Raw genomic sequence first — 13,889 nt, 5'->3', positions numbered from 1 at the left:
GTAGGACATTAGGTGAGATTGTTGTTCATCGAACAGATTTTGTTGGCATTTCACTTTTGAGTTTTGATGTTTCGCTCGCTTACGTAAAAGTTGGTACGCGAATACTCTTTAGTAATCGAACTCTGGTTTGGATCTAGCCCCCCACCCTCTCTCTCTCTCTCTCTCTCTCTCTCTCTCTCTCTCTCTCTCTCTCTCTCTCTCACTCACGGACCCTCGTCATGTTAAAATTATCTTTTGCTTTATTGACTGACGTACGTGGGCTGCAGTTTGTGACTGCTGTACTGCATGTAGTATATACCTTGCGGTGGTCGGTAGTCAGGTAACTAGTGTTTTAAAACGTGGAATCCATGACCCTCTACAGTCTTAGCGTTGCGTTTTCTTCTTTGAGGAGATATTGTTGATGCTACGCGAGGTTGTTTCATGACAAGTGTGTAAACATTATACTTTTATACAATCAGTTACATATTTCCCATCTGTGACTGATCGGAGCTACCTAGACAAATCTTGCAGTGGCTAAAATGGTTCAAATGAAAGTGAATAATATTATTATTCGGGTGGAGTGCAACAGCATAGTTCAGAGGGCTTTGGAAGGATTTCTCCCTTTGTATTATTTGAATGCTAACAGTGGCCTGATCTTTTCTTAGCATAATATTCTTCCTGTTGCTTTTGCAGTTATTTCTCGAAGATCTGTTATATTTTAATTTTTTTAATTGCAGAATTTCTGTAGTGGGTAATAGAAAATGTTGTAATCAGTATCTTTACTGATGTCATGTTAAATGAGATCAGTATTACGGAAATCGGGAAATGCTGTTGGTTTGCAATTCATATAACCATTCTTTAGATAAGTAGCTAATAAAGGATGAGGATTTCACAACAAAATAATCGACAATTTTATCACAACTTTTGAGCGACTATCACTTGGAAATTTGCAAGGTAACTCACTTATTAGTGAAATTTCTGCAGAAATTGTTTTCCAGTTGTTTTGTTTTTATGAAGATGCAGGCAAACATGGATGGGCCGAAATCGAGCCAGTTTGCTGGCCGAATGAGAGGGCGATCCCACTTGAGAATCGAAGGACCAAAAGTGAGGAACTAAAAAAGCACGAAATGCAAGACGAGAGCCGGGCAGACCATAAATAGCTGAAGCCCTTTTTTTTATAATTCTGTGGAGCCTTTTTTTCGGATACAAGTACCATAATCATTATCAAATACTTGAGAACAGATTTGCTCGGACCAACCACTGAGGGATGGCCAGTTTCAGTTTGCAGCAACTTGAAGGGGACTTTATGTCGGATGATCCTCATTATGACAAGGTATTACGTATAATAGCTGCTATGTATGTTCTGACCTTCACCTCGATTGATATAAAGTGATGCCAGTTATCAAGGGTTGAGCGCAGGTTCTTCCAAGTTGTCAAGTCACGCGATACTTTCGCTTATCGCAGATAAAGCAGCACTTGACCAGAAGTTATTACTGACGGTTGGACGATAGTGGCGGAATTGTGGGTGGTGGGGGGGGGGGGGGGGCTGCACCACAGCAGAAAAAAATCAGTCACTATTAGAATTATATAAGAGTTAATTAAATAATAATGTTTAAAAAATTGAGTTTCATTCTTCAGGGAATGGATAAAAATGTTAAATACATAAAGTGAATAGATGGGGTATTTTACATAATATCTTTGGATTTTCATCCCTAAATATCAAAGCAGATTTTCATTAATTCCCAATTAATTAAAATTGTTAACTTGGCCAATTTACAATCAATACAATATTGTTGAAGAAGCAAACTTTTTATTTTCGCATTTGTCTCTCAAAAGTCAGTCTATAGGTGCATATATATATATATATATATATATATATATATATATATATATATATATATATATATATATATATATAACATATATATATATATACACACACACACACACACATATATATATATATATGTGTGTGTGTGTGTGTGTATATATATATATATATAATAGAGGTGCCTCAATTAGAATATCACACTAAAACGGTCGACGGGAGTCGTGAATGGCCGGCCAAACTATTCGTTAAATAAACGCCGAAACACACTGTAGTGAGTCTGCGGAAAGGCCAGATAATTCTACTACATAAGATGATGTGCATTAGAATTTAGCATGTTGTTATAGTGGAATGAAAATAGCAAAAGGACGTTGTCCTTACAAGCTGACTGGTTGTTTTCTCTAAATAATTGCATTATTGACAAGAAACTGGGAAATGACATAGCCTTTTAAATCACTTATCAATGACTAGTCTGAAAACATGAATTCAGGTAATAAATAAGGAGACTTGCCAACAAGCAGTGATTCTGGAATGAATCAAGATACAAACATGGATGCCCTTAATATGTGATGGAGGTGATGAGTTCTCTGATGATCAAATCTCTTCAGTATCCGTAACCGAGGACAAAGCGCTTAAATATATAGGTGGTCACAGTGAAAAAAAAGTGTGAAAAATTCCCAATTTAGGTAAAAAGGACAGAAATGCAAAAATGAATAATGGGTAAAAATGTTAGAGACAGGGCACTGTATCTGACTTCAGATGAAGTTTTTCCGTAACTAGCTGCTCTGCGTGAATCATTGTCGCAATACGCGGTGAATCTCTTACAGAAGGAAAAGAATGCATAAAACTGATAATGAATCGAAATGTTATGGAGTAAATATTCAAAATTATATTACCGAAACCTTTTCCATAATATCGGAATAATATAGTAGGCTATAAGCAATCTTAACAGTCCAGTTAAAATAACAAAAAGAAAGAAGGAGAAATAAGAGTTGTATATAAACAAAAAGTTATTGCTAAGACTGCTATACCTAGTTACACAGTTCTATACGGAAACACCAATGATTCCACTGCGAAAATAAGAGCGGAACTGTATTTGCGGTTTCTCACTTGCATTTCAGATTACAACCCTAAAGCCTCAATTGCCCACGTCAGAGGCGGGGAAAGTCAGAACTTCATCGAGCAAAGCTAACACAACAACAAGAGCATTTTTTGGTAAGGTGAAATAAAACATAAAAGACCAAGGACCTACGGTAAAGTACGAAGCAAGTAAGGCAACAATGCAATGTGCTTAACACTGCAGCTAAGGTCTGGGGCGCGCATCACCACAGGGAGAAAGAAAGAAAATGACGGCTTATTTTACTTACAATCAGTTTCTCTTAAGCAAGCAATCATTCCTCATCATAATCACTACCATCCACAGCATTAAAGTACTCAGTAAACTAAGTCTGAGCCGTAATCAGATGCCACGTCGTATCTTCTTACGAACTGTTGGCGCTGGATGCATAAGGGAAATAACTTCCTTGCCGGGAATAAGTGGCCACGTGGGACTAATGTTACCTCTGTCTTCATGTTCTGTGACTCTTGAATGTCAATAGATAACAGAAATATGCAAGGTTGCATGTCTGTCTCAATAGGAAGACTATTTTGGCTTTACAAGTTAAACTATTTTACAAGTATTTTTATCAACTTCCACACAAATGTAATTTTTTGCAATTATTTCACGGAGAATTTTTTCAAGGACGATTTAAAAAAAAACCGTCATTTTTATCACTTATGCTGCGTATTTTTGAGTGAACTTTTTCTGTTCTATAAAAAAAAAACACGTACAATATCACAATATTACCGTTTTTACATGGTTATTGTGTACTGTAAAGTTAATCATCAGAACTTAATATCCTTCTGGCGGCGACTAAGCATCTTGCAGTTCGACTAAGGAGACCTTTTACTTTTCAGGCAACATGGAAGACACTTTCGTTCGCCCGAGAATGGATCTTTTGGCGATGACCCCCAGAAGAGGCACCCTCCAAGCACAGTTTGGAAGAAGGCGAAGGAACAGTATGGTCCTCCCTCAAGAAGACCATTGCAATCATAACCACAAAAGTCAGTCTATAGGTGCATATATATATATATATATATATATATGTATATATATATATATATACACACACACACACATATATATATTATATATATATATATATATATATATATATGTGTGTGTGTATATATATATGTAATAGAGGTGCTCAATTAGAATATCAATCTCCTTTGAAACATCCGCATGTGCGCAGACTAGTAGTGGAGTCCAAACTGCAAACTCCAAAGAAGCCATCTCTTGCTAGCAGCCATCTGAAGGTGCTCAGAGCCGCATATAGAAATCCAGGAAACCCTACCACCCCTGTGAGGGCCATCTTTGTTTGCCCATAAATGAACAATTTTGTGAATACAAGAAAAGTCCATTAGTTGCCATGACAATAATTGTTGTGGAGGTTGGATGAGTTTATTTCGAGAGAGCGACGGACAGGCAAACCATTGCTCCTGATCAGTGAAGACCCGGGTAAGAATAAAACAGGTTAAAAATGCGGCGAAGATTCTTCGGCGCAATGGAGTTTTCTGTACAATGTATAATGCTGTATGAAACTTTCAACCAAGGCCCATGAAACTCTCAGCCACGGGCCGGTGGTGGCGAGTATTGTTGCACATATCGGTGCCAGACGCACGATCATGGCTAACTTTAACCTTGAATCAAATTAAAACTACGGAGTGCTGCCATTTGGCACGTTTGATGATTGGAGGGTGAATGATCACATACCAATTAGCAGCCCTACAGCCTCTGTAGTTTTTTAATCTTGCGTTCACATATTGCTCGCTTGTTTGCAAGCGATGCCGTCTTATTGGCAAGATATGTAAAGATGACAAATTTTCTAGTTAGCGAGGTATGAATACGTAAAATCAAACCGATAAATATAGAAATCTAGATAAATTAATGTGACGGCTTTGAGCATTCTTTTTAAATCGTAAATTTTCTCTTATTGGTTAGACTTACCATAAACGAAGAGATTGAAGTCGTCATGACCGAAGAGATCGAGAATCTTGTCCCACTGGTGCTGCCAGAAGTTGCCAGAGGCTCCCCAGAAGTGCTGCAGATGGCTGAAAGAGAAGGAACTCAGCAACGACGAACATGACGAGGATGCTGCAATTCTATAATCAAATTTATTTTTTCTGGAAGAGGAGATTTTAATTTATTGTCTCTTACTGTTTTAAAACTTTCCCACAGTCATGCTCTTCAAACAAAAGTAATGTCAGATTGATCATCAGAGAATGCAGTCATTATATATATATAGATGTGTGTGTGCATGCATGTATAAATGTTTGCTTACTATGTGGCCGTATTCCTCATGGCCAGAAGAACCACAGAAGTTGTGGTTATGATTGCAATGGTCTTCTTGAGGGAGGACCATACTGTTCCTTCGCCTTCTTCCAAACTGTGCTTGGAGGGCGCCTCTTCTTTTTCGGGGGTCATCGCCAAAAGATCCATTCTCGGGCGAACGAAAGTGTCTTCCATGTTGCCTGAAAAGTAAAAGGTCCGCTTAGTCGCCGCCAGAAGGATATTAAGTTCTGATGATTAACTTTACAGTACACAATAACCATGAAAAAACGGTAATATTGTGATATTGTACGTGTTTTTTTTTATAGAACAAAAAAATTTCACTCAAAAATACGCAGCATAAGTGATAAAAATGACGGGTTTTTTTAAATCGTCCTTGAAAAAATTCTCTGTGAAATAATTGCTAAAAATTACATTTGTGTGGAAGTTGATCAAGATATTTGTAAAATAGTTTAACTTGTAAAGCCAAATAGTCTTCCTATTGAGACAGACATGCAACCTTGCATATTTCTGTTATCTATTGACATTCAAGAGTCACAGAACATGAAGACAGAGGTAACATTAGTCCCACGTGGCCACTTATTCCCGGCAAGGAAGTTATTTCCCTTATGCATCCAGCGCCAACAATTCGTAAGAAGATACGCCGTGGCATCTGATTACGGCTCAAGACTTAGTTTACTGAGTACTTTAATGCTGTGGATGGTAGTGATTATGATGAAGAATGATTGCTTGCTTAAGAGAAACTGACTGTAAGTAAAATAAGCCATTTTCTTTCTTTCTCCATGTGGTGATGCGCGCCCCAGACCTTAGCCGCAGTGTTAAGCACATTGCATTGTTGCCTTACTTCCTTCGTACTTTACCGTAGGTCCTTGGTCTTTTATGTTTTATTTCACCTTACCAAAAAAATGCTCTTGTTGTTGTGTTAGCTTTGCTCGATGAAGTTCTGACTTTCCCCGCCTCTGACGTGGGCAATTGAGGCTTTAGGGTTGTAATCTGAAATGCAAGTGAGAAAAGCAAATACAGTTCCGCTCTTATTTTCGCAGTGGAATCATGGGTGTTTCCGTATGGAACTGTGTAACTATATATACTCTGTTTTTTTTCATCTGTCCATCGGCCTGTGGTGTTTTTGTATGGTAACACTGCGTCCCGGTAAATAGTTACGCTGTGTGTAAGTGTTAGGTTAAATAAAAGGATATCTGGGTGTACATTTGCAACTGAAAAGTGTTTTAATAATTTACTGAATGCGAATTACACCGTTAATATTCGAAATAGGATATTATTATAATCGTTGAATGTAAGCCGAATGTAACTATCTAAAGCCCGGGACGCAGTGTTGCCATACAAAAACACCACAGGCGGATGGACAGATAAAAAAAAAACAGAGTATAGGTATAGCAGTCTTAGAAATAATTTTTTGTTTATATACAACTCTTATTTTTCCTTCTTTCTTTTTGTTATTTTAACTGGACTGTTAAGATTGCTTATAGCCTACTATATTATTCCGATATTATGGAAAAGGTTTCGGTAATATAATTTTGAATATTTACTCCATAACATTTCGATTCATTATCAGTTTTATGCATTCTTTTCCTTCTGTAAGAGATTCACCGCGTATTGCAACAATGATTCACGCAGAGCAGCTAGTTACGGAAAAACTTCATCTGAAGTCAGATACAGTGCCCTGTCTCTAACATTTTTACCCATTGTTCATTTTTGCATTTCTGTCCTTTTTACCTAAATTGGGAATTTTTCACACTTTTTTTTTTTTTTTTCACTGTGACCACCTATATATTTAAGCGCTTTGTACTCGGTTACGGATACTGAAGAGATTTGATCATCAGAGAACTCATCACCTCCATCACATATTAAGGGCATCCATGTTTGTATCTTGATTCATTCCAGAATCACTGCTTGTTGGCAAGTCTCCTTATTTATTACCTGAATTCATGTTTTCAGACTAGTCATTGATAAGTGATTTAAAAGGCTATGTCATTTCCCAGTTTCTTGTCAATAATGCAATTATTTAGAGAAAACAACCAGTCAGCTTGTAAGGACAACGTCCTTTTGCTATTTTCATTCCACTATAACAACATGCTAAATTCTAATGCACATCATCTTATGTAGTAGAATTATCTGGCCTTTCCGCAGACTCACTACAGTGTGTTTCGGTGTTTAACGAATAGTTTGGCCGGCCATTCACGACTCACGTCGACCGTTTTAGTGTGAGGCAAGCCACAAGGATGGTAGTTGGGTGCTGGTCAGCCAACATACAAAATTAGACGGCATTCCGGACACATCCACGTCGACGTTGTGGATTTGCCTGCCTCATTCAGGGGACTTGAGCCAGGGCGTCAGCAGAAGGACTTCGTCGCTTGGAATATTCCACCAGGGAACAAATGGAAAGCGTTTCTCATCAGGCAATACTCAGGTACTTCAAAGGTGACAGCTTCCAAGTGGGATAGTGGGGTCAAACATCAAGGCAGAGTCTGGATTCCAGATGGTGGAGTAGAAGAGGAATTAGCCATAGATTTTCACCAAGACTACAGCATACTGGAGTGGGTTGCTGGCAGCATTGTCGGACTCAGATGTGATACTGCTTCATCGGGCTAACTGCCACAATAACTGGCTAGGGTGAAATGCAATTTGATAGGGCATACCAGCCCATATATATATCCATTTTGGGAGTCACCGGATGTAGAATGTCTAACATCTGTTAAAACTGGGGTGACATTCTTCGTTCCTTTGGTTTTTCCCACTAATCCCCTAGCAGGTAACAGAAAAGGTCATTGAAACACTGGCATGGGAAAGTGTACAAAGAAGTGCTAATTGAGTTTGAAAAGGTATGGCTTGCCAGCAGAGCTGCAGGTGCGAAGCTCTGTGAAAACAAGATAGGGTGAGATGTCAGGTCATAGAGACCATAAGCGTGAGGGTGTGAATTCTAACGAACTTTAGGGGGCTTGTCCCTTCAAAGGACTTTTGTGCAATTTGACTGGGGATTTGCATAATGACGGAAAGGGGCCGAGGTCCCATAAGTTAGCTACCTTCCTCAAAATTGAGTCACTATTGACTTAAAGCTGGTGTCTTAATTGGATTTGGGACGGCGATGGCCACGACAAGAGTATGACTAGTAATAAATCAAAATTGACAGAATGTTAAAAAGACATTTTCATTTTTTTGTCTTCGGGACATCATTAAGGAACAATATGGATAAACAATAAGTCAAAATATCTCACAAGTCACAACACGTTTTGCTTTTACTCTATGTTCTTCCAAAACTGATTCCTCTGTTTCCCCATGTTTCTTCCAATTTCCCTCATGTTTTAAAAGGAGCAAAAAGTATAGAACAAGTGTTAGAAAGATGCTTGTCACTTTACATACCAGGTGTTTCAAATTTAGACCCACCCCCCCTCCATCCACAGAACAAATGAAAAGTTATGAAGTTTTCTGCTATAGCCTATCTCCAAGTACATTATCTTAAGTTTCTATTAAGCAATTTTTCATTTTACATTTCTTGTATTTTCAGACTAAGTGATGGAGTTACATACAGCCGTGACTAACGACTTAGAAGAAATCAGATGGATCAACCAAATCCGGGCTATAACCTTCAGAGAGGCCAGGGATGCTGGTGCATCCTTCATTTCACGTTCCTGGATAGCTAAATACATTAAAAGAGGTGAATCCTTTATTAAAAGAAACTGGAACAAAAATCCATATGACTGTCACCGCAAAAAGAGTGAGAATCTTGGAAGACCTAAAGTCTCAGGAGTCATAAAGGGGAAAGAAGAGATGTTATAGTGCTGTATATCGTGAGTTGAAAAAATCTGGTATCAAGCCATTTCATGATATCAGCAAGCCCAACATCACTCAGCAACAGAGAGAAGACTGTGCATGGTTTTGTGGTTCATTTCTTAAAGATTGGGATGAAGCGATATGAATGAAATACTTCTTCCAAATCAAATGTATTCTTTAGATACTGAACAAAGGGGGGAAATGCAAGTATCATTGAAACCGTCTCCCTCTCCGTCTATGGTATTCACTGGAATCCAATAAAGAAAAGAAAAGGAAGCCAGATGGAATCTCCCCTCCATCAAAGATAGGCCAATCCATTAAACACTGATCAAAGATTTCAAACATATTTTCAAAAATCTTTCGTTCTCCATTAAAAATACTCATCATAAACCAGTCGAAGGAAAAAGCACACTTACAAAAATGCATTTGTCTCTGTCTGGTGAAAAAGAATGAGAACATTATGGAAAATTCACTTTCTTCCGTCTTTCCTGAAAAAGGTAGCAGATAAGTATATTCATGCAGTAATTGAAAGAGGTAAAAAATCTGACGTTGCTCAAAGAGCAGTAACCTCCCTACCTGCATTCCCTCATCATCATGATTGCTCTCATTATCACTCATTCAGCACAGACCTAGTCCTAACTCCTGATTCAACAATTCCGTGACATTTACACTACTTTCTTGATATGCAAAGCTATCATTGAAATTAGGTTACAGTGAAGGCCATTCACGGTTGATTTACTAATTGAAGAAACTGTAATGTTACATTTTTCAAGAACCTGCAAGAAAAAATCATGATTTAAAGCCTAGCAATCCAGTTGCCTAATGCACTTCATCAACCCCCTTCTCCCTGATTACTCAGACATTGCATACGCCATGTTGGCCGAGGGCAGCCTTAGGGAAAACCGGTCATTTTAAAAATTTGTCTCACTGACAAACGAAGCCTTAAAATGCATATGTCTATAGAACATTCCCTGCTCAGAATGGCCTTTTCTTTCATATCTCGAAATATTTGTATAAAATCGTGGCTAGCAGTTAAGAGGCATTCAAGCCTGTAGGTTACGCCTCCAAAGAGACTAGAATTAGACAGGTTAGGCATATTTTGGGAAAAATGTGGTTATAATTGTGTATTGGGCAACTGACTCTTTCGCTGATTTGAGGGGAATTCATCCGATAGCCAGGAATTAAGCCGGGTAGCTACTGCTGGCAGTGATCTTAAATGCTGTTTAGTGTAAGAAGTGTTCCTGTGTTTCTGGGGGGGAAAGTGAATAAGTGATAACGGGAATTAATTACGCGTGGCCGCTAGTGTAACCGGGTACTAAGCTAAGACGAGTGCAAATAACTTCGGACCTATGAAGACGTGAGTGTATAAGCTTTTTTTTCTTTATTGGTGTTAATTTGCTCACAAGTGTATTTCATTTTGATGTCCCTTGGGATTCAGCGAATGTTAGGGGTTGGTTGTAATTGCAATGCATTAGAAAAAGTAGTACGATAAGTTTCGTTTTTGTGTGTGGCATGAGAGAGAGAGAGAGAGAGAGAGAGAAAGGCTGCTTGGAAAATGGTTGCGCTAACTCAGCAGATTTTGGTTCGAGATACAATCTCTTTCTCTCGCTAGCTTCTTCCTGTTTTCTATAGACCATCCTGTGACCTTGTGATAGTTCGATCAGCTGGTCGACCTTGATAGCGGTTTATTGGGAATTGGTGCATGTTTATTTTTTCTTTTATTGGTGAATGATATATTATTACTGATGTGTTGGTGGTTTGTATGGGCATAAACATATCAATGTTACTGAGGTCGGGGCGAATCCTGAAGTATAAGAGTTCCCATAAAGAAGGCAAAGTGGCCGAAGCAAGTACAAGTCAAAAGTTGGTGCATAAGATAACTAACATAAATGCAGGAGTTAGCCCTTTTCGAGGCATTGTTGATGGCATTCTGTCCCAACCAGTGCAAATTTTTATTGATGGAGTGAATAACTACTTAAATGCCAAGAGAATTAAAGGTGATGCAGAGGCGTTCACAGAGGCAAAAGCCTTGTTAGATTTCAATAAAAGGGATTTGTCATTTAGATGCCGTAGTTTTCAGTACACAAGATGTCGGTCATGGACCGAATTACAAGCATTTTTAAGGGCGGCTTATGGCTCGAAAGAACACGGAGGTATAGTAAGATATTTAAGAGAGCTGTACAAAATTAGAAAAGGGACAACAAGCCTTATTGAGCATAGCTCAAAACTTTTTCACTCAGCAGGAGAATGGATACAGAAATTGAGAAATTCCACATGGGTAAATGGGAATAATGTCTAACTCGACAATTTACATAAATTGCTGCATTTCGCAATGCTTCTACATGACGTCCCAGATGCCATTGTAGATAGTTTTGATGAAAACATTGAACCTACATCAGACGAAGAACTAATTTATGCCCAAATTCAGAAACATATGTCCAAATGCCCCACAGTGGATAGTACATTTTTTAATGGGACCGGTCCAAGAAATGCAATGCAAAGAGACACATTTTCCTTCTCCTCGTTTGTGTGCAAAAGTGGAATATAATAGAGGATTGATCAATCAAAGGCAACAGCAATTGCATTGCTACAATTGTAATAAACCAGGGCACACAAAGAAAGTATGTAGAGTCAAATATTGTGGAATGTGTAAAAGTGCGGATCACTGTTGGCAGGCTTGTCCATCTCAGATACAGAGGGATGCAAGACCTACACCTCAGAAATTTGGGAGTTATAATACGAGAACTTCCCAGGCAGGTCACTCAAAAGGGCAAAGGGATCAGCGAAATTTTTGGAAAGCCGATCAACAAAAAGGGTACAGATGATTTGTACATGCCATTGTGGTCTTGTGGGGCACGCCCCAGAGCTCAGGCCGATAGTATATGGAACAGTGGAGGATGTGGATATCCCAATTTTTATTGACACAGGAGCGTCTGTGAATTTAATGGAACATAATCTGTATCAATCCATGTTCTCCCATTACCCTTTGAAACTCTCAATGGAGACGGTGTGTGATGTGCAAGCCCATAGATTAAACAACCTGGGTTTTGTTAGAATACAGTTTACTCTGGGTGATAAAGTGTTAACAGATCCATTTTTGGTTATAAAAGGGGTTGCGTTGGGCAACAGACTTTGCATGTAGAAGACACAGAATATCGGTCCATACAGGTGTTAGTGATATAACAGTTGGAATACCAGGTCTTTTTGTCCCTTATGAGGACGCAAGTGAAACTGTGGATATGGGGAATACTGAAAATGGGGGTGCTTTTGGCGGTGCTAATGGTAATGATACCAGGGATATGGGGAGTGGTGATACCAGAACCCACACTGATGATACGGGGAATAACAGCGGTGATGTTGGTGATAATAAACGGGATATAGAGGGCCACGGTGGTAATAATTTTGGCGGGTTTTACAATGGTGTTATGGGTGGTGATGCTGATACTAATACTAATACTGATACTATTAATGATACTAACAATGGGGTCTTGGTGGATGAAATGAGAACCACGGGTAGTGATATTAATGGAATCGTGGAACAGGGAGGTACTAACCACAAATATAAATGTGTTTTATCAGAGGATGTTATTTTAATTCCAGGTTCAAAGTCTATGGTAAGCCAGACTGAGGGAAGTGAAAAAGCCCAGGGAAGTATGCGTAACTGAGGGTAGCGAGAAACTAAGAGGGGTTATAAGCACTGCATCAGTTAACAGTGCATCAAACACTGGTGTTACATGGGTAGAATTACTGAACTGTAATGATACAGTTAGGAAATACCAGAAGAATACATATGTGGTAGACCTCCAAGATTGGAGTAGTGACAGTGGTTCAGTAGAGGGAAAACTGAGTTTTCAGAGGCAGAAATGCGATCAAGGAAGAAAATATTTAGAGAACATTTAGCTAATGCAGATTATGAAGAGCATATAGAAGCACTAAGCGAACTTTTGGCAGAATTTGGGAGGGGATAAACTGAGATTGACTAATGTGTTAGAACATAAGGTGAACTTAGAGGAAGGTACAAAACTCATTTTTATTCCTGCATACCGCATACCTTTCAGAATCAGAGAACAGGTAGAAAAAGAGGTCTGTAAATGGGAAGAGGAAGGAATCATTAGACCTAGTGCGTCTCCATACAACTTTCCTCTGTTAGTAGTGCCTAAGAAGGACAGTTCTGTCCAAGTATGCGTCGATTTTAGACGTTTGAATGAGAAGACAATTCCTGACTGTTACCCAGTCGCGTGCATACCAGATCTTTTTGTAGAAATGGGGGACATAATATTTATAGCTCAATTGATTTAGTGCAGGGTTTTTTGCAGGTCCCTCTTAGCTAAAATAGCAAGCAATATACTGCCTTTTCAGTGCCCAAGGGATGCTATGAATTTACGCGGATGCCGTTCGTTTTATCAGGTAGTCCTATGACCCTTACGAGGTTGGTAAACAGTTTTCCACGGGTCATTGGGTAAAACTGTTTTTGTGTACACGGATGATATACTAATTGCAACAGACTCGATTGTGCAACACTTAGAAGTGCTTAAGGAAGTACATAGGAGACTTAGGTTAGCAGGATTGAAAATTAAGCTAGCTAAGTGTTCCTTCTTGAAGAAGCAAATCACATATTTAGGCCATGTCATATCTAAATAAGGGGTTAGAGTAAATGACAATAAAGTCAAAGCAATATCAAATTTTCGTACCCCGAAATCAAAGAAAGAAATTAAGTCATTCCTAGGAATGGCAGGATTTTTACGTAGATTTGTGAAGTGATTTTCTAACATAGCAGCTTCTCTAACAGATTGTATTGCGGGAAGACATTCAATTTCATTGGGGAGAATTGCAAAGAGTAGTTTTTCAAAAACTTAAAGACGCATTAATGAATCCCCCAGTTCTGAAATTTCCAAATTTCAG

General features: G+C 38.7%; 1 protein-coding gene across 3 annotated transcripts in view; it reads right to left on the bottom strand.

Moving 5' to 3' along the window:
• LOC135219112 (fatty acid hydroxylase domain-containing protein 2-like) overlaps positions 1 to 13,889 on the bottom strand; it is a 54,006-nt gene that overhangs the window by 15,807 nt on the left and 24,310 nt on the right. For all 3 annotated transcript variants that reach the window (XM_064255557.1, XM_064255556.1, XM_064255559.1), the window contains 2 exons: positions 5,191 to 5,380; positions 4,857 to 4,960 (listed from right to left, as the gene is read on the bottom strand). In XM_064255557.1, the coding sequence (XP_064111627.1) occupies positions 4,857 to 4,960; positions 5,191 to 5,375 (289 nt within the window). In that variant the 5' untranslated portion in view covers positions 5,376 to 5,380. The remainder of the gene's footprint in view (positions 1 to 4,856; positions 4,961 to 5,190; positions 5,381 to 13,889) is intronic.

Source organism: Macrobrachium nipponense, chromosome 1 (genome assembly GCF_015104395.2).
Source record: "Macrobrachium nipponense isolate FS-2020 chromosome 1, ASM1510439v2, whole genome shotgun sequence".
In the NCBI taxonomy this organism is placed as follows: Eukaryota; Metazoa; Arthropoda; class Malacostraca; order Decapoda; family Palaemonidae; genus Macrobrachium; species Macrobrachium nipponense.
The sequence above is the reverse complement of the archived record's forward strand: the minus strand, read 5'-3'. Positions and strand labels throughout refer to the sequence as shown.